The 22,757-nt window shown below is 28.8% G+C and overlaps 2 protein-coding genes across 3 annotated transcripts in view; one reads left to right on the top strand and one right to left on the bottom strand.

Annotated features, from left to right (window-relative positions):
* The window catches only part of LOC113510753 (microtubule-associated protein futsch), a 220,752-nt gene that overhangs the window by 30,745 nt on the left and 167,250 nt on the right, over nt 1-22,757 (top strand). The gene's annotated exons all lie outside the window — the stretch shown is intronic.
* Nucleotides 1,787-10,034, bottom strand: LOC113510698 (adhesive plaque matrix protein-like). The gene is made up of 4 exons (XM_026894201.3): nt 9,880-10,034; nt 8,537-9,159; nt 6,208-6,420; nt 1,787-2,376 (listed from the first exon to the last, which is right to left on the bottom strand). The coding sequence occupies exons 1-4, from the start codon at nt 9,886-9,888 to the stop codon at nt 2,169-2,171; spliced, it is 1,053 nt and encodes a 350-aa protein (XP_026750002.2). The 5' UTR covers nt 9,889-10,034; the 3' UTR covers nt 1,787-2,168.

The following is a 22,757-nucleotide window of genomic DNA, read 5'->3' on the forward strand; positions in this document are numbered from 1 at the left end:
GACATTTTACAATTGTGGTATGCACTTATTTGTTAATAATAAATGTAATCTTCTTCTATTAGTTTGTGTATCATGTGAAATGTTTAAATACTTTAATTATGATGAAAACACACCGATAACCATTCAAATTTAACCGAGTAATGACAGTAGGCTCATTTGTCATGTTACTTTTAAATATCTGGGCGACAAGTACATTTTGCTCTATTAAAAATTGCGTAAATTTACAAACTGATGAACGACGATTTGTTTCGTAGATTACAAATAGATTGAACAATTTTAAATTTGGAACACGACTTTTGTCTACGTACAGATTTTCTTCTATAAACAAATAAGCAGTTTCTATCATCACAAAATTAATATGGGAGAAAACCTGTATATTGAGTACATAACATTTGATGTTACTCAAAATATAATTATTTTTAATTAATTTGGATCTAATGTAATAATCATACATTATATAAATTTATACGAAGTAATGAACATAAACGTGCAAGCAAGTAAGAATATTGTAACGATGACCGGTGACGTTAGGTACTTTTCCATTTTTTAATTTTTTTATATCTAAAGTGCAGTGTTCGATAAATGATCACACAAGCATAAAATGTGTTGCAAAATGATACAAGATCAGCAATGGGTGTGTAGTATGTGTGGTCAATGTCAATGGCCGGAGCGACCGGTTACCATGGTTTTTGGGTTACGCCCTTAGACCCTGAGAAGCGTTTATATATTTTTTTTGAGTTTGTTATATGTGTCGTTGTGTTCTTTATTTTAAAATTTATTATTTCTTATTATGCAATTTAGAATGGCAAACAAACTGACGGCCCACTTGATGGAAAGTGGTAACCGTCGTATATAGACATGAGCAGCATACCATGGACATAACAGAGTATACAGTTTTTGGTTCTTTAAATATTGGATATTTTTTACTTAATCACACGATTGAGATCAATTGGATGGGTTTAAACAAAATAGGTAGATAATAATAATAAACCAGATTAACATACATGCTCTTTTCTGATCCGTATAACTAGTAGAATATAGTTAATATCAATATAAAATTATATTAATACTGATAGCTGAGTTATTGTTTTCTGGTCTGCTTTAATACTATTGATCGTCATTGAGTGTATTTTTTCTGTAATATACTTGTTATTTAACTTACTAACGTTGTCATCATGAATATTTTTAATTGATATAACATTTAATATATAAGATTAATGTAGTAAAATTATATAATAATACGCTGTTGATATTCTTATAAGTGAATAAAAAGATTGAAAATATAAATAAAATGTTAAACATTACTAAAAATAAAGTAGTCTATTTTTTTTTATTAGAATGGTATACATAATATATGGTTATTTCTAGTTAGAAAAAAAATTATTTGGTTTATTTATAATCCAATACTGTTTGTATTGTATGTTGCACTTTTTGTCCTTTTTATTTTAATACTTACTTACTAACTATTATACAATATTACATTTATACTGTACGGCTTTATAATAGCATATATAATAAGGTATCAATCTATAGTTCCTGATGTTCATACTATAAACAAACAAAAATAATAAAGGTAAAAATATTGAATATTTGCCTATAAAGTTACACTGTTTATTTTTTATGCGACATTGAATGGCTAACAAGCTGACGATACATCACATGCAAAATGGTAACAATTGGTTATGGACATGAACTATGTTTGTCTGATTATTAATATGTTTTCATTTATGTTCCTTTTTCAGGTAAGGTAACCTACTTAAATAGAACTTGAGTAAGGAGGTATGTATAAAATAAAAAACATTTAATTGTTATCACAAATTATATTTATTAATACATTATCACTTGGCTTTGAACACTCTTAACAATATCACAACCTTTCTTATTAGCAGTAATCAAATTCACAATAGAAATCGTGAATCAAATCACTGCTATAATTAGTGATTCTTCGAAATTTATTCCGAGGTAAAGATAGTGGATAAAAGATGTCTTTTTGTATACAATAAATTTTGTATTCATTAAATTTAAAATTTATTTACGAAAAGTAATAAATTGGCAATAAGAAATTTAGATAATTTCTTAAAGATTCATTACTTTCGACATTTACTGTTCGGAATATCGGATTTTCATATTTGTCGTAATTGTAGACTATACTAAATTATTTTATAAGTCTATTTGCCGTAACTTGGATTTTGTTGTTGAGGATAATAAGTTTGTTGCGGAGGATAATAAGTCTGTTGTGGAGGATAGTAGGTTTGTTGTGGGGGGTAATATGTTTGCTGGGGTTTTACAGTTTGACTGGGATAATAAGTTTGTTGTGGTTTGTTCTTTTCGGCTTCAGCTCTGGCCGCTTCTTCCTTAGCATTTTGTTCGATGGACCTATAAACAAAATGCGAATAAATAAACATAACAAAAAAAAAAATACAACCGAATTGAGAACCTACTCTTTTTTTGATGTCGATTGAAAAGAAAAGGCAACCAAGAAAACAAACAGTACATCAGTGCGAGAGAAGTTTACAAAAAAATTTACTAAGCCATTGTTAAGGACTAATAGGCAACATATTAATGTTTATATATAATTTATTGATTTTATTAATAGTGTTGGGGGAAGACGGATCATATCATATTTCGTTGGTATAATGCCGCAGCTGAACGATAAGTTGCCGTAAATGTGGATTTCATGGCCTAGATAAGAATGAAGGTTTCATAAAAACTGATGTATATAAGCAGTAGGTACTCGTACGTATTATGCGTACTCGTAAAGTTTCCGGTTCTTATATTTACTGTGATTAGCTTTTTGCCCGTTACTTCGCGTAGATTTTAAAAGCAGAATAGCTAATGAAATATACCACTATTAGGTGGGTTATAAAGATAAAACATAAATTAGTATTTAAGTTAGACGGGATTACAATTATGAGAATCGAATCCAGATTGAAACAAACATACAGACAGACAGATATATAAAATTTTTAAATATTATTGTTTAGATGTCTATTGATCTTATATATATATATAAGAACTCTCATATGATTTCTTAGAATAGACATCGTCTGTTTACAATTTTATTATATTAGTAATATAAAAAAACAATGCATTTATTATTTATATCATAATTAATAACTCATTTTTGTCCCGCTAATGTAACGACGTAACCAAAAACCCAATACTTTGGGTTATTCTTATAAGAAAGGATATAAGCATACTACTAGGTACTTGTATTGTTCTGGCTATGCGACTCGGCATAAGTTTTTTCGGGATATGCATTTTTACATTGACAAAACCTTCAAAATATTCATTGTATTGAATATTTCTTCCTTTTGGATTGCTTTAAAATGTTATTATAAAAAAAAGAAACTAATAATCAAACAGTTAATATTATTTGTTTTTTTAATAACTAACTACCTATATAATTTTATTGTGAATGGAATCTAGTTATTATACTACTTTATATTATGTATGTCACATATTTTAAGTTTGACACAATGAAGTCACTAATTCGCGAAGATTCACACACCGTTGAATTTAATGTTTTTATATTGTATGACCTTTCCAACCTACAATCAATTCAGTATATGCTAATTAAACGTCGGTTACCTCAAATAGGCGTGGAGTACGTTTCAAGTGATCAGTTTAATTCGTAATAATAGGTATTAGAATTGACTACAAGTAGGTACTAAAAAAGGAACAGCTTAATTTTTTAAGTGTGCTCTAACAGTAGAGTTCACAAATTTTATTTTAAAAATCGTACGTACCTGTGGTATTTAATTTTTTTTTGTACGTATAGTATAATATGAGTTAGCGTGTATAGAACTCGATATTTCTCTATGCCAAATAAACAAAGAAAAAAATAACATAAGAAATCCTTGTGAAAGAATTCATGTTTCTAGACCCAACCATTTATTTATTTGCTAATAATACTATAATTTTAGAGAAAAAAAAAACTTTATATATAAAATTTTTAGTTTTTAATAATTGTTATACATAGAGTAGCACAAAATTTGAAACACGAAGCATAACTTCTATGTTCAGACAGAAATAGGCCGCCACCCTCATTCTTAATTAATTTATCTGGACTTAATTGTCGAGACATTTTCTTCAAGAAAATCTAAAGCGTTACTTTTGTTATTTCATTATAAACAGTAAAGCCATTTGTTTCGGGTACTACTACAAATAACTTTGGTCCATAACTTACAGACTCGTCCTCCTACTTAATAAAATATAGTGAAAAGAATAATAAACCATCGCATACAACATATTTTCCACAAAAATGAGATATTTGATAAAGATGCACAAGGAGTTTATCCCTTGGTAATAGACCCCGGTCACGTAAAGTTGGTCAACCGTCCAATATATAACTTTGCTTTAATTGTACTATTATTCTTATTGATACTACAAATGCGAAAAATAGTTTATTTAATAGTTTATCTAGTACAGTTCAGTCAGTAGTCATCATGAAATTTAGTATAATAATAATATAGTAGTATTTAGCATGGAGATGAATATACACTAATTACTCTTCATCTCATCCACGTGGATACAATTGCTTAGACAGGCTTGCTATTAAAAATATGAAAGTTTAAAGAGAAACATGTTAGGTAGTCAATTATTGCTATTGACTGATACTCAGATTTATTAAATGCTTGATGTTAATCAAAGTATGCATATAAGATCATCATCATTAACATGGCAGCTGTTAACTGTTCACTGTTGAACATAGGCCTTCCCCCATTAGGGGGATTTGCCAGTAATTACTTTGGTGATGTTTTAGGAGGGACGCTGCGGTCCATCCCTCGACTATAACGTACCCTTGCTCACCTCTTACGACATCCACGAAAAAGCAATGGGAGACTATGCATTGCCGTGATTTTATGATACTTTATACAAATTCACGCAGGTTATAGCCGTAAGGTTATAACTAGTTCTAATGTAAATATATTTTTGAAAAAAATATACTGTTGTACATGGGTTTTAAAACAAAAGTCATTTTAGTACGTACGAGTATAGCTTTTTGTCCGCTACTTCGTACGCGTGAATTTAAAAAGCAGCAAAAGTAATCAATTGGACCATTTTTAAAAGTCGTACAAGATAAAATATAAACCAGTTTTTGAGTTAGGCCTTCGAGAGTACTGTGAAAATCGCATTCAACTTGGTGTAGAGGTTTTTGATGGAATAAATATACGATAAGACAGACAGAATTTCTAAAAACTATTGTTTTCGCATCTTTTTATCTTATCTCTCTAATGAATAGTCTTATTTTTTTTAATATCTTTCAAGCACAGACATCGTTTAGTTACAATTTTATTATATTAGTAAGGTAAGATGATCACAGAACAGGCGTGACGTCCTCGTAAGCTATAGAAATTTTAAAATATTCAATAAGTAAACTGCAAATATATCCTTGTTATGCCCTTAAAGAATGAATAGTCTATATATGTACTTATTATTTATCACATATCCTTTTATTTCTATAGTATATAGTATCATACGCGTTAGTAAATCAAAATACTTTTTAGGACACTTCCAAAAGAAAGAGATATTCAGTTCGTTAGATTTTTTTAACGATATTACGTGTTTACGTCGCCAATTTGACAATTGTTTTTGCAATCGATAGAATTTAATTATATAGACTTAATATAAACTAATACTTCATAATCTAAGACTCTTATGTTGATCATATGTTGCTGTTTTTCTTTGCAGAGTTATAAACTGCTTACAAAATCTAGATGTAAAAACACTATTCCGCACCTAAATTAAAAAAATTAATCTAATGTGTTTACTAAAACCTTATCTATCATTGATGCATTGAGCATGTTTTCACTGTTCAGAGCCTTTTTTTTGCTGAGCAAAATGTTTTTTTCATACTGCATTAGACTCCTTGTTAGAGCACGATTTATTATGTTGCTCTAAAAATGATATACATATGCCCAGTAGTGGGATTTTAATTGTGGGTTGTTATGGTATAGTAAAAACAATTAATTAATGTCAACATAAATTTCATATTCGTAGGTGTTAATGTAGGTCTCGTTAATGAAGTCCCAATTCCATTTAAGATTCTATAGACTAGACATTTGGTAATTACAAATTGCAAATTGTTATAATAATATAAATAACCATTGTCTTAGTATTAATTATTGGAATATGAATTTTATATTTCAGCAGTATTTCTAGTTCGATATTATTTTTGCTTACAAATATTTAGTAATTACTTACGCTTGGATTGCGGGCGGAATCGGTGGTGGTGTAGGTATGTGGTCACCGGTCGCGTGGAAGCCAGTATGGTCAGCCCAGTATGTGACCGTGTAGACTTTCCCATCAGGTCCTGGATAGCTGTACTTGCCAATTTTTACAATGCTCTCATTTTCTGTATTCGGGTTAATGGAGTATCCTTCTTCGGAAGCGTACGTCCCGTCAGCAATTTCGTACCTTTGCAAGTAGAAAATGGGTATAAAAATATTCATTCGTTCATGACAGTTATTTTTGATGAGATAAGAAAAAGTGTTAATTGTCGAGGATGATTGTCTGTTTATGGTGGATGTAATATTTAACATATTGCCATTTTGCCGAGCATGTTAGAATCCAACGTAGGGGCGGTATTGCAGTTAGTCAGATATTTTTGTTTAACGGTATTTTCCATCATGTTAGTCGGAAGATTTAAATACTTCTCGTATTTGACATCAGACAGAAAAAACTAAACTATATGTATAGTTAAAATCAATTAAAATAAATTTGATTCCATCTCATGAATATTTAAAAAATGAACAGAAGTCGTAAATCGCAATGGAAATAAAAATATAAAAGGAAAAAAAAATCACAGAGAGAAACTATAATCGGTAGAAAATAAATTGCTGTTAGTTAAAATTTTCTTGTAAGTTCATTATTTAGCATAACATGCTACTTTATATGCATAAATTTAAATGTTTACATCGATCTTTTCAAAACTTCGATTCATAACAAGTTGATGTGATAGAGTTAAAAGAACTCGATCGTAATTTTTTTTAAAACAAACAAGTTTTAGAGCAACTTTAGAGAGCGAGAAAACATGTTGTTTTTTATTTTTATTTTAGGGAATCTGACATTGTGTGCCCTAGAAGCTGTAGCAATCAAAATGAATTTAATAGAATTTCGTTTTGTCAAAATCGATCCAGCCATTTAATTTCTATTTAATAGTAGTTACGTAAATAGTTGAGAACATATAAACAATAATAGTAATATTGTAAGTTACCTATAAAATAATACATTATTTTATATGTAACTTACAAGTGCAATACAGAATATATAAACAAGCGAACACTTCGACTGGTAATAAAAAAAGGTTACGGTAAACGTTTGTTCTATTTAAATTTATTATATATATATATATATATATATATATATATATATATATATATATATATATATATATATATATATATATATATATATATATATATATATATATATATATATATATATATATATATATATATATATATATATAATATATATATATATATATATATATAAAGAAATGTTACATTAAAACAGTAACATGCTATAATATTTTTTACACTGAAATTTATACTAGCATTAATAGTAAATTTAAAAATCAGAATTGTAATTTTTTATCACTTCTCAAACTTGATATGTTCGTAACAAAGACGCCAATCGAATAGTAGGAATACTCATAAATATTTTCGTCCTATTATATTTACATATTTTTTTTATATATAAAATTCAATTCATTTAGTCGATACCGTTATTTACTATAAAAATAACTCGTTTCTGATGTCAAATAATATTCAACTTGTACGATGGTATGACCGTTAGTGACTCGTTTCTTTTAACCATATTATTTAAACTTACATTTTCTTATGTCAATTGTTTTTAAATATTTGTTACTTTGACTATAGTATTTTAGCTGACACAGTGTCGAGGCGTGTGCCTTTACTAATTTTTTTTTGTCTGTAAGATTATATTATCTTGTTTGCTGATCTTTCTTTTTACATTAATCGAGCACAAGTTTATTCTGAGAACTTTAAGTGTTAGTTTTGACATAAGAGTAAATAATTTACTATTTTTATTATGTAGGTAGTGTTATCAATTGTATAATATTATTTAAATTACTTGTTACTTAGTTTTACCGTTTTTTTTTGATGATTAAGATATTTTTATTAATTTTAATATTGAAAGACCTATTTATCAAATTTTTTTATTGTTATTTAATGCAATTATTATTTATATGCATTTATGACTATATATTCTTGCAAATATATTATTATAGTAATAAATGTTGGCAGGAAGTTTAATTTTAAAATTAGGTATTTAAATAAAAATATTTTTTTAATATAAATTTTAATGCCCAACCAACATACGTGAGTCGTGGTTTCGTTGTTAAGATAAAACATAAAAAATAACGACTTAATACTTTTTCCACCACCCTTTAAACTGACACGCAGTCATACAAGCTTAGCTACTCGGTGCTAGAGACATAATTAGTACAGTAACTCAGTACTAATTATGTCTCAAATGACTTGTTAGAATAATATTTTACTGTACTTACTCATATTTGTAACTGCCGTTGTCACCATATGTAATGTCGTTTTTGATCAGCGAACTAGGAGTCGTCGTAGAAGAAGTCTGTTGTTGAGGATTGTACCAGTTGTTGTTGGGTGGAACATAATTATTTTGGGGAGGGACGTAGTTGTTTTGTGGAGGTACGTAGGTGTTTTGAGGGGGAACGTAGTTATTTTGAGGAGGGACATATGTATTCTGAGGGGGGACATATGTATTTTGAGGGGGTACATATGTGTTTTGGGGCGGAACGTAATTATTTTGTGGCGGCACATAGTCGTTTTGAGGAGGGATGTAATTATTCTGAGGAGGTACGTAATTATTTTGTGGAGGGATATAGCTATTCTGTGGGGGGACATAGTTATTTTGGGGAGGAACGTAGTTACTTTGAGAAACATAGTTGTTCTGAGGATAATAATTAGGATTATTGCTCTTTAAGTTCGTCCATTTTTTTTCTCTAGGGGTAGTATAACTGCTCGCTGCTGGCTGGAGGACATCGTGGTTTTCTTTCAGAAGTTCAACTGTAGCGACAGCTTCTAAGTCTTCTAATGGTTTAGTTGTAGCAGATTCTTCGCCCAAAGAGAAGGCCAGAATGGCGGCGAAAATACACAGCTGTAAAGAAATTATTGCTTTGAAGTTTGGATAATATAAAAATATATTTATTTATAAAATACAGTAATTGTTTGTTAATTTTTTTAAAATTAAACGTTTTTTCTAAAGATACGAAAAAATACTGATTGCGGTCATTATCTATTATTGGATAATAGTTTAATGATTATTTTTTATCTTTATCTTTATATCTATTGATTATGTTAACATCTAAATGAAAGAAGCAAGAAGAGAGCATATCTCATCTGTGGAAATGGATGAATAGTATATAAATAATAATATATTCTTGTTTCTGAAATAAGTTCATTAGTATAAGTGTATTATATACATTGTAATTAATATGTAACGTATTAAGAGTTTCCAAAGATAAATTTAAAATAATTTCCATTGTATTCTAATTGCAAGTATATTAGGTATTTTTTTTTTCTCACAATGTGCCTAATTTAAATAAATCCCACAATACTCAATATTTTCCATCAGAACAATTAAAACTACTAAATTTTAAAATTTAAGTAGTAAAGATTTCTTATAATGATACATTTTTTCATGTATATTAAAAAAATCATTATATTTTTTGTTCTATTTTCTTTTACAATTTAATATTTTTATAAGCTGTGTAACTAATTTTTTTTTCACAATTTACTATCACTATGATTGGGATAAACTAAAAATATTATTTTATCACTTTTTCACTTGCACAAAATTTCAATGCCAAGGACTCACCAGTCTCATCGTGATGTCCTTCCGTGGTGGTGCCTCTTTAGATACTGTAGCCGCAAGGTGTCGCCCCACATTTTATAGGAAAATATCCTGTGTCCTTGCGCGCGCGCATCTCCGCGCATCCGCGCCGTGTTTCAATGACCTCGCACTGAAATGATGTACGTATTTCATTTTAGGGAATTAAGAAAAAGAAAAGGAAAATTATAAACTTGTTTGCTATTATGTTTGTCTAGTAGTAACGTACTAGTCAATGGACAATATTAGTTACTAGAAGTGCTCACTATCACCTATTACATATATAAAAAAAAAAAGAAATTAAAATATTTATAATATACATTTCCACATACATTACCAGTTTTTATTTTTAAAATGTTGTAAAAGGTAACTAAAACAAGACAGCATATACATCATTATTAGAAAATGAAAATTCGAAATAAAACACTATATCAAACCACTTAACCATGACCACTGTGGTTCAACACTGGACACTGGAGTAGTCCAATAATGAGTAACCACGTTTTATGAGAAAAGATCCGTGCCCAGTAGTGGGATGTTAATGGGTTGTTATAGTATTATATAAGTAAGTATGTATTATTAATAGTAATTTAAATAAATACTTATCCAAAATGGCTATAATAGGATCTCATAGATTTTGTGTACGGTGTTCCAAATCATTCATAAAAAGTGTAGGCGTGGGTTATGTTTATTTGATCACTTCTTTAGTAAGTTACCATAAGTGGACTTGTAAATTTATATAATTGGTATTAGAAGGACTGTCCGTTGCAATGAGCCGATGCACTGAGTCACTACAATTTAGATCTGATTTCGGATGTTAGTATTATTAGAATGATTTTAGTTAATAGTTGTGTGCTTAATCAATATCATTACAGTCTATTATCGTTCCTCTACTGGTTTTACTTTGTCTCTCTTTGACTTGTCACTTCTAGTGACTTGGCAGTGCGTCATCAATAGTAACCTTACCTCTTTAGATTATTTGAGCAAGCTGTGAAAGATGATGAAGAGAACGGAACCTAAGTGAAAAGGGAATAAAAAAGTTAGGTAAAGAGAGAGATAGATAATTATTTAGTGTAGTTTGTATATGGGAAAGACTTGGGCTTGTTGAAAACCAAATAAACGCCGGACTTCTCGGTTCAAAAGTCTAAAGTAGTAGTTTGGGATGAGCACCAGGTCCGTTTTTAGGATAGCGGTAAACAAAATTAAGATCCCCATATTGATCATTAACCTCGGGTAGAAGATGGCATCTATAGAAGAAGATGGTTTATATTCTTAAGGGTTTGAACATGTGACCATAAGAGCGTGATTCGTGTAGTGTTAAACTGCAGTATCATAAAGTATGTTAGCCTTCTATTATCACTCTATATATATACTATGTAATCTATATCTATTAACATTCTTTTCAAAAGGTAACCAGAAAAGGTTGTCTTTTACGATATCTTGAGAATGAAAAGAAGTATTGATATATTATATTCTTAGTTCGTCACTACGCGGAAATTTAGTGAATTCTAGAAAGAAACTTAATATTTGCGGTTAAATCGAAAGAACTGACAGCGTTAAATTATTTGACATAATCATCATCATCATCATTATAGCTGAGTTACTGTACAACGATATAAATGCATGAAATACTTATATAGTTTTAAACTTTTGCATTTTTTCCATATTTAAATTTATTAGTGAGACTTACTGCGATGTCATTGTGAGTATAATTTATACCAGATTTTATCAAGCATTTTTAATATTTTTTTATACGAATCGCGTCGTATTTAATCCTGAAAATAAATTTTAATATGTGTTTAGTTGAAATCTTTTTAAAACCCACACCGTAGAAATTATTGAAACTTCTTTTAAGTAATATACTAAAGTATTTTTAGACTTGATGTCATAAACATCATTCTCTCATAGATGACTATAATGTCCTATAAAACTTGTCGCGCCGAATACCGTTATATCCTCCTGTAAGTTTATCGACATTCCTACCGAATGAAAAGTCTGACGAAACAATAGGTATTTTATATTGTGAATTCCCCGAGACTTGTTTTATTTCTTTTTTTTTTTGTTGGATTTTGCATAAAATACGAGTTGCGGTTCTTATGAGGAGCCCTCAGGCGCGTATCCCAAGCTTTTGGTCATTTTAATAAATATTAATATATTTACAATATTTATACCTTTTAGCTAATATATATTACGTATATATTATGAGTAATCTTACCCATTAATATTATTAATTTATACGTTTCTAAAATGATTCGATGCTTCGATTGATTGAGAGTTTTGATTGAAATTTGGTACTCGCGTATGTTGTATTCTAATTTAACTCAGCCGCGGAACCTGGCGTGCCCATTAGTAAATGTACAAATTTCTAGAGATGTTTTTGGATATTTTTTTATTCAATCACAGTTATACGGTTGATTCAACTAAAATATTTAATTTTAATAATCTCATACATTTTTGAGTTTCTTATCGGATAAAAACTTATTATATTAGTTATTGTTGATTATGATTCAAGGTTATATCAGTTAGTATTGACACAGATAATATAATACTATACTTGTATTAATGATAAAACTTTAAGGAATATCAGTAATTTGGTTCGTTGGTTCTTTTGGTATAGCTATTGTTGGAAACATTTTAATAATTGGCATTGCATGGAACCCTACTCTTTACGTGACTCGTCACGCACTTGGCAGGGATTATTAAGTATGGGTTTCTGAATGAATCATTAAACTGATGAATCACTCACCATTTCTGTATATCATTACAATGTCATTTAATTTAAAAATATTTTTTCATTTCTATATAAACTAAATCAATATCATCGTCATGATTGGATGATTTTGATTATTTGAGAATTTAATGAGTTACAAAAGAATACCTTTGAACTCATATGTGAATGGTGCTGATTATGAGAATTGGTCTTTTAAGGTCATAATTAATGATTATTTTGTTTTATTTATCTCATATTATATTATAATGCATGCTGGCATTATCGCTATATCTGTTTATAAAATATTAATTTGCAAAGAATAAAAATAAAACTCGGGTAAAAAAAAATCGCTCTATCTGTGGTTGCTTCACAAATTTCAAATAACTTTATTTCTGGAGTAAATAGGATTTTAATGGTAAGTTTCTATCTCAATGCATATTTAAATATATTATTAGCCAAATATTACAAATGTTTTAGCGAATATACGTAGAGAGAAAGATGGTTAATTAAATGTAATAAATTTTCCAGGCCGTACTCAAATGATTACTTAATACTACCCATAAATTATATGTAATAGTACTTTGTATGTAATATTATGTTGTTACAGATGTTATGTACGAGTATTTTTGCAGTGGTATTATATAAGAATTAAATCTTAATTGAGTTAAATACTTCTACCTGTTTAGGCATATATGTATAGAAAATTCACATAGTGTATTTTTTTTATGTAAAATTCCATAATTAATCCGTACGTATTAAGGTAAAAAAATTGCTATTATTTTACCATTTTTATAGTAGCTATTGCCCGTGGTTCCACCTGCGTGAATCTATTATATTCCGATCTCATGAAAATTCCGGGGAATCCTACGTTATGAGCTCCTATGAAAAATTTCATGCTTCTAGACTCAACGGTTAAAACTATGCGCTGTCTATAAGTTTAAAGAGAGGAAAATATATGTTTTAAGGTTATTAGGTATTCTGTAGATAAAGAAAAACAATATGGTAAATAAGAAAAAATGTAAAAATAATTGTAATTATGGATATTTAAATGTTTGTTAATTATGCTCAAACAGCTCAACCCATTTTAATGAAATTTAACACACACATACATGGTTTATTTTAGATTGACAGACTTTTTATCTTTTACGCGGGCAATGTCGCAGTATACAGCAAAGTTTTTATAAACCGTTATAAATATTATAGAATGAAATATAAGTATTAATACTCATACCTATTACGACAAAATATATTCAAAGGGATGGTATTATGAAAAAAATCAGTGAAGCATGTAGTGAGTTTGCTGAGAGAACCACTTGAATGTTTACGAAGGAAATATAATAAAGGAGAGATTACATTTTTTGCTTATGTAAGTACCTACATTTCTGACCCGAAATTCCTAAGCGCCTTGCAAATTTGTTAAAAAAATTGAAGCTTATAACGGGGCGTATTTCTTTCGATTAATAAGCGAATAGTGTAAAAGGGTTATATTTCAATGTAAATATTCAATAAAATATTAGATAAATATTTCAAGATTCAGATATCAAATTCTTAGTTTAACAATTTTGAATTTTAGTAATTCTATTCGCATTACTGCCGCTAAGCAAAACTTTATGAATAAATAATCTTACTTATGGTATTTGTTTGAATTAATAACACAAGAGAGGGTAACTATTCCACTTTGGGACTTAGTGTTTTGGAATGTCAAAGCATAGCGAATAACATAGATGTCATGTTCATTAAAGCTAATGGTTCTTGCCTATAAACGATCACAGTTGCCACTTCCTGTAAGGTGTTCTGTCAGCTTGTTTCCCATTTAGCTGAAATTAATAGTTTTATCGATGATTTAATTAAAACATTTCATTATATTACAAATCCCACATCACTTAAACCACTACTGACATAAATTAAAACGCCGCATATTATTCAATAATGAAAGACATAATTCGATTTTACTTTATCTTCGTCTTAAGTGGATTTATATCTGTATAATAAAACAAGGGTTCCTTTTAAAAGCAAATGTATTAATAACTTACGTTAGGATTTTCATTAGACTTTTTTTCTTTTTTAAGATTCTTTTGTTGACCATCGTTATGACTCAGCACTGAGTGTCGCAAAATTTATTACAATTAAGTAAACTTACCTAATTTGTTTATATATACACATCTAAAAACATTGTCTGTAAGACATTGCTTTTAGCTATAAGATTGCATTTTTAAAGAACTTTCTTTTAAAATGTGTTTATTATTTAGTGCGTGCTAATAAATTCTTACTTAATTATAAAGAATCAGGCCAAGTCTTTTTTATATTAAATAAAATAATAATGCTCACGACTGTAATCTTTAATGGAGTAGTCACAATCATTCGTTGACTGTTGCCATTGTGGTGGACATAACGTCCAACATGTTAAAATGTAATCTAGTAGTTTTTTGTATATAAAGTTAGTAATTAGGTATTGCATTAATCTATGACTTATTAATATATGACTTATCAATAAACGGTGTAAAATTTGTAAATGTACAGTGAACATTGATGTTTAAATACTCAATCATTTCTAAAAAATGGTACTGAATATAGTGTGCATTTAATCAATTGCACTCATTTCTAGCTGCCAAGAAATGTTTGTAGTAAAAATACTCTAATATCTTTTAAAGTTTTCAATTATTTAATGTCAAATTTGGAAAAAATAAGGGCAGTTTCTAGAGTAGGTCTTGTTCTATAAAATCTATTTATTTTATAAGTATTTATGATATTTCTAAGAGTACTTTTGACTTTTGTGAATGTTGAGGTTTTTAGTATATTAATAATACTTAATACCTTTTTTATCATTACAAGCAGATACCTTTTTTGCTGCGCACATTGATCAGAGCGATCAATACATTATGTTTATGAAGGTATGTACTCTAAGATATGCATTCATGACCCTACACATGTATTGCTTTGTCGGTGTAACGGTCTTTTCGTGTTAAACGATTATACATTGATGTTTGATGTATTGTTTGGCGAACGGCATGCAAACGGTAAAACGGACCGTTTTCTGTAAATAAATCTGGTATATTTTTGTAATTTTGTTATTGAGTAATAGAGGGAAATGTATTCATGCCTATTTTTTTAGACTTTTATTTAATATAATAAAAACCATTACTATTATTTTGTTGTACTTTTTAAGTAATAACTGTGTAATTTAATTGTATAATTGTAAAAGTTTGTTTGCTTGTTCCTTACCTTTTAGCGTGTTATTGGTTGAACCAGTTACTTTAAAATGTATATATGTACCTACTATATAGGATGGAGAAAGACAAAGGTAATTTTTATCCCGGTTAATTAGTATATCCCGATCACGTGGGTGAAGTAGCGGATTGGGGCTAGTAACCTCTAAATGTGCCCCATCTCCCAAGAAGCATTTTATCGTACTTAGTTGGTGTTGACCAGTTAAAATTCCAATTAATACTTCGGTGATGAAATTTACTGTTTATAAATTAATCAAATTTTAGAGACAGTAGTAGGCTAGTCCCTGCCAAATATGTTTGGAAATGTAGGCATAGAACATATCGTTCACAATGTAACAGCCGTCAAATGCCTTTGACTATACTTTAAGGATTTACAGTCGTGATTGTATTTATTTTATTTTTGATTCATTTGCACTGGTTTATTGTTTATGCTTTACTTGGTTGTAGTCATTTTTAACGGCAGAATGAGGCTGAGAAGGTGGATACATTGTTTTTCTCTGCTTTTATTTATATAGAATTTATATTGCAATTTATTTGTGTTTATAACTTTTAGAATTAAGTACTTAATTATTTAGTTTTTATTAATATATTATACCCATCCAAAAAGAAAACTTCTGCAATAAATATGTCTGCAAAACATCGAAGTACCAATATTAGATAAAGATCTAGATTTTAGAAGTACATAAATCTAGTCTCAAAAGCTTCATGGTTCGCGTATTACAGACGATTTAGCTTTCATGTTTTGTTTGTCATAAAGATTTATGATAAACCTTTCTCTAGGATTTTATTAATTTGAAAAGAAATATAAAAAATATGAATTATGTTACAGAGGAACATTTCTGACTGACAATTTGTATAAACTCTGTTCTTTTGTTTGTTGACTTATAACACCTTAACCTTCACATGGAATGGAGAAGGCTATAGGCAACTTTTTATCCCAGTCAGTAAATATATCCGTCCGCGTACGAAGTGGCGAAATCAAATACGAAACACTTCATATATCTATTAGTTAATTTTTGGCGAATTCGATACAATAGTATAACTTGCGAGTATCTGACATTATTCTCACCTATTATCCCACTTTGGCACTATGCTAGTATAACTCAAGAATGCAGGCGGGGTTACCAATTCATTAAATAAAAACCAATATTGCAAACACACAATATACATATATAGGATTATATCTCCTGTATTATGTACAAGTAATCAAGGCTATTGTTTTGGTCAGTTCAGGTTTAAACGCCTTTTGAGTGGGCGAGCCGCAAGGTGACTCTGCAAATCAAGAACTATCAATATAATGTTTGGTTCAAAATTATTAACTGCCAGTACTTTGATAACTAAGTCGACGTGAATGTTACAGATGTTATTATTAAAATTGATGTGATGTTGTTTTGAATTTGATCGATGTTTTGTTTTAGTCCAAATTTATATATTTTTTTATATTACCTTCAGTTGCATACATACATATATATGTATGTAAGAATACGTCATATACATATTTATATTACACATACACACACACATCACACACTGAATAAATGCAACACTGAAAAAATGGCGCGATTTATTTTGATTTAAAGTCATTTACCATCAGGTGAGCCGCATGCTCGTTTGCCCTCTGTGTTGTAAAAAAAAAATTATGTGAAAATTTAGTTAGCCAAATATCATTTAAGCTGACAAAATTTTAATACTTTTTTGATATTGATGCTTTGTTTATACAATCTTAATTTGTAATATATTAGTGCTATGGTAACAATTTGAGGTGCGACTATAATAATTATCAAAAAATTTGCTAATATTCAAGTTTGAAGTAGGTTCGTACATAATTGTAAGTTAGTGTAAAAAATATGTTTCTATTTATAACATTTATAAAGCATGCTAAAAAGTGTACAATACAATTGACTATATACATATATCTTTCAATTTTATATACGAAAATAAATATCAGTTTTTGCTTACTAAATTGCTTTTTCGGAATCTCATTACAATATTTTATAGAGGTTCATATAGTCTACCTGTCTATAAAATTTTGTAGGAAAGTGGCAAAGGTTAAATGGTAAGACTGTTACATAGGGAAAAACTTTACAAGGGCATGCGCAGATAAGGGAACTGCCCCCATAAAAAATCCGTGCTAAAAGTATTTTACGCATGAGCTTTTATTTGCTATGGATAGAACTCTATATACGATTCAATTTTAACTGTTTTTGTTTTTTTCTTATGGATACACAAAAACAATACTGTCTCATATGTGCAAGCTGTAAGTTTTTGTTTTGTACAATTTATTGTTTCAATTTGAAAAGTAGCTCTGCAACGGATTTTGAAATTTGAAAGTTATACTGAGTTTTTTTCTAACATTATTATTGACATTGTATTATACTGTTTATGTTACATTATAAAGGTTCATATATGAAAATGTACATATTATTATTAAATACATTTATATTTTTTTTTTATTAATAGTTAATATAGTTTCTATATCAATTATTTTATAATAAAAAATTGAATCAATAAAACTGTTTCGTAAAGTTTACTATTGTATGAATGATAAGAATTTCACTAAACACTCAACAAAATGTCTTTGACTGCTCGATTTGAGATTAACAATTATTAAAAGAAAATAAAAAAAAATCTAGAAAAAAAAAACTTGTACAGCATATTTTTTTTTATTAGTGTACGTTCCATTTTAATATTAACTTATCGAATTTTGCGTCAACACTTCACGAATCCCCTGAGATTTTTTCATACTTAACTTCCCTAAACGAACGCACAGCGCACTTAATGAATTTGGTAAAAATATTAAAGGGATTCACATGAATCGTGACTTGATATCGTGACTTGATGACGTATATCCCAGGTGCTCAAACCGTAGATAATCTCTGTTTAATTAATACTAAAGAAATGTTGTTGTTTCTTTGTTCAATGAAGACAAAAAAATATTATAATATATATTAATATACAGGGTGAAATCAAAGTTATATCATTAGCTTCAAACTCTGTTTGCCAATCAAAGAACAGCTACTGTCAGATACCTTTGGTGTAATTATAATCAAACATTAAACTGATGACACGGCTCTCTTCTTCAGCTAATCGGTAGCATTCATTACGAGATTTTTACTCTACCAGTGAAACTTATTTTTCAATCGACTTTAAGAAAAATAGGTATTTAGTGATGTTTTAAGAGGGACGCTGCGCTGCTGCCCATCTCTCGACGATCAAGTTACCTTAATCTCCTCTTACGATACCTACGGGAAACGAAGGGGTGGTCTATTCTATGCCCGGACCACATGGCATTTTGAATGTAAATTTTAATTAATTTTTAAATGCTAGAATTAATTTTTTTTTCATATAGTTTTATTTTATTAAATAAAATAATCGCTTTAATAACATGCTTTTGTTATGCTTTATAAATGTTGTGTGACCTAGTAGTACTAATTGTACTACTCATTATAGTTGTGCTTTTTACAAATTTATAACATCATCATCATCATCATATTTAATATAATGTAGATACTGGGGGGAAAGAGATTGTTAGCAATGGAGTTCGACATTGCTAGCAATATACCCTATCAGGTCGACCTCCACGTGATTCCCCCTGGAAACCATCGTGAACAATTCTTGTTGAATTCATCACGATGGGCTAACCGACCTGCTTAATCCTCATCTATCATCCCTTACTGGTGTCCCGCCGGTGTATACTAATAGCGCGGGTGGGGTTACCATTCCATTATCATCCATTAAAAAAAATGTAGATACTTATTCAAATAAATTATTACATAAATGCTTAAGTCATTATATAATTTGACAAAATATTAATAAGTCTAAGGGAATTCGGAGAACAGTATCATATTCTGACTGAGACGGCAGACAGTAAAACATTCGGCAGTTTTAAACATTATTTCGGCAACAGGTTTTATACAGGTGTTACTGACCTCCGCTGATTCACCCTCCTGTTTACTCAATCTACACAATCTTGAACATTAACTAATGTATAATATGAAACACACACTGGGACACAATCTGAAATATAGGAAACATTTACATTATAATATGAGAAATATTTTTTGCGTATGACTAATAGAATATATTAAAATATACTTTTAAATATGAACTATTAACTATTGTTTTAGATTATTAAAAAAAAAAAAACATGTAAAGTTAGTAGATTGACAATATCTGACCTAACTATAGTAAATTTCAGATCGATAGCATTAGCAGTCGTTAATATATAAATCTGTAACACACAATTATACGGAGGGTGAAGTCGTAGTGTAAGGGTTCATTTGTAACATTTTGGTGTGGATTCTTATAAATTTCAAATTTGACAAAAAATATGAGAAGCAGCCTTTTATTAAAAATAAAATGTGTATCAAAAAATCGTAACAGAATTCTATAAATAAATCAGTTTAATCATATTTTTTTAAATTAATAATCAGCTTCGAAATAATCTTTGACTATGTCATAATTAATTTAGCTAAAATATGTATTAATTCCTGGAGTTCAGTGAACACTTATTGTCATAACAATGTTAATAAGATGTAAAATATTGGTAATATAAATTTTAACATAGAAGATAGAGGGAATGATAAATTATATACTAAATTATAAATTAAGCTTTTAAAGATAGATTTGAATGCAAATTAAAAACACATCATAAATGAATTCATAAGCACGTTTATTTGTAACATTATTATTATGTTAAAAATAATTTAGTTGATTGAATTTTCAATCAAAACAATTATTATGAATAGTGTTGAATTATGAACTTTGATTAATATTTGTTGAATTGTGAAGTTTTTAAATAATTTACAATTAATTTATAATTTATTATAATTAATTATTTATATTTATTCTCCTGGTTTAGATGATTAAAATTTTTATAATTTTGCAATAGAACATCGTTTTGTCTGATGTCATGTCTGCTTACTTCCATTTATTATTCATTATTTAAGTGAAATACAGGTTGAGGTAACTTAAGAATGTCTATGTCTGCGAGATACCATAGGCATCACAGTGTATTCTATTCTACCCTCCTAGACAAGTAGCTAGCGAATCCATCGATGGAATCGTTATCGAAAACGAGTCCATGAATTGGAATGAGACATCTGACGTTGCTATCTCATCTATCTCACGGACTCGCTAGCGATGACGATTCCATTGAAGATTTCGCTTGCCACTTTTCTGGAGGGATTTTTCTTTTTTTATTATTTATATTTACTCAATTATTATTCAATTTTATTATTAATTTCATTAAAGTATAGTATTTTATATTCAGTAGTAATTATTATTATTAATTGCCTCAACAGATTGAAATAAAGAATAGACTTAACAACTTTCCAATGTATATTTACATTCTTTTTTAAAGAAGCTGTAACTAGGTAGGTAGTCAAATACAAACTTATGTAGACCATAATTTTACGTGCAAAAAACTAACAACATAAGATATGTTTAGATCATATTACATGATTTACGATTCACAATAAATTGCCTAACAAATAAGAACAAGCGTTTTCCTTATCTTGCTGTATCTTAAATTGTGTTGTTGTTTCTTATACTTAATAAAAAAATCGCTTATTCATACTGTCTTACGCAATAGTAATTTGCAGATAATCGATATCTACCCAAACTGTTATTAATACATTTGTTATTTTGTAATTATTATTTTTAAAGCAATTTAAAATGTCCGTTAACAAGTGAGCGAATTAGAGATTAATTGCCAATTAAAGGCAAAGGCGAATACGACAAAAAAGTATATAGATCAGTGCTTTTAACATTGATTAACACAGTTAAAAGTATAGCTTCATACTCCCAAATGACACGGTCATTAAGGTCAATATTTTTTATGGAAGCGCTTACTCAGAAATGTACAATATTATGTAACATAAACTACTTAGGGAGAAAAGCATTTTGTCTAATAAGGCCAGGTCACTTAATCTGGTTAATCTCCACATCATCCCCTTGGAAACCATTTCGATAAATTCCTGGTGAATTCATTACCATTGACTTGACTTCATCCTCGTTTATCATCCCGCACTGGTATCCTGCCAATCTATGCTGGCATCTCAGATAGTTTTGTTATTCCATTTTCATCATATTCTGAAACCTAAATATTTTAATACATTCCTTTATATTTCGTCTAGTCTGCGGCTGACGCTCCAGTCGCGTTCAGCGTATGTCGTAGGAACTCAAATTCACAAACACAAAAATTTTATATATTTTGCTATGTCAATGGATACTTACACAATCCTCAAGTGATTCTGGCTCGGGTTAAAATGGGTTTTATAACTCATGTTTGCTTTGAAGTTTTTAAGTAAAAATAGTATTTGTGTAATAATAAGGGCCATCACTAGATACTAACAATATCATAATTACAGCTATTAATTTTTCTAAACTCAAAATAATTAAATTAATTTCATTAAAAAATCATCTAAAAAAAAAGATGTTGTTTTGAAATTCTTGTTACTGACAAGAATTAGTATCCAGATATTATTCTAGAAAAGGAACAGTATCAATTGATCTTAAAAGAATGTTGCTAATTCTACATTTTCCATTACTAATAATCCCTTTTCCCCCCTAAGTTTAAGCATTATACATGTGTATAATGAAGTACATATTTTACAAATTTGAATATTTATAATAATCAAGAAAAAAGTAAAAAAAAAATGTGAAGGGTTAAAACTGACTGAATACAAATGCTTACCAAAGATTTTTGCTTTTTCAAAGATCCGCAATGCAAGGTCAATGAGGGCAATGAACTTTGAAAACATAAAATATTTTTATTGACTTTTTGTGTTATTCATTTAACTAGGATACCTATTAGATAAAATTTCTTAATAAAAAATCGTTCCTTTTGTATCATTAAATAAATATATTTGAATTATTATAATTCATATATAGGTGTTACTTTTGTCAAAATTGATTGAATCCAAATA

Source organism: Galleria mellonella, unplaced genomic scaffold, assembly GCF_026898425.1.
Source record: "Galleria mellonella isolate WM207_F2 unplaced genomic scaffold, CSIRO_AGI_GalMel_v1 utg32, whole genome shotgun sequence".
NCBI classification, from domain to species: Eukaryota; Metazoa; Arthropoda; class Insecta; order Lepidoptera; family Pyralidae; genus Galleria; species Galleria mellonella.

Excerpts from the sequence above, each read along its gene's own strand:
- LOC113510698 (XM_026894201.3), bottom strand. Across the intron at positions 6,421-8,536 it reads AACGGCAGTTACAAATATGA|GTACGAAATTGCTGACGGGA; the intron begins GTAAGTACAGTA and ends CTACTTGCAAAG. Across the intron at positions 2,377-6,207 it reads ATTCCGCCCGCAATCCAAGC|GTCCATCGAACAAAATGCTA; the intron begins GTAAGTAATTAC and ends TTTTGTTTATAG.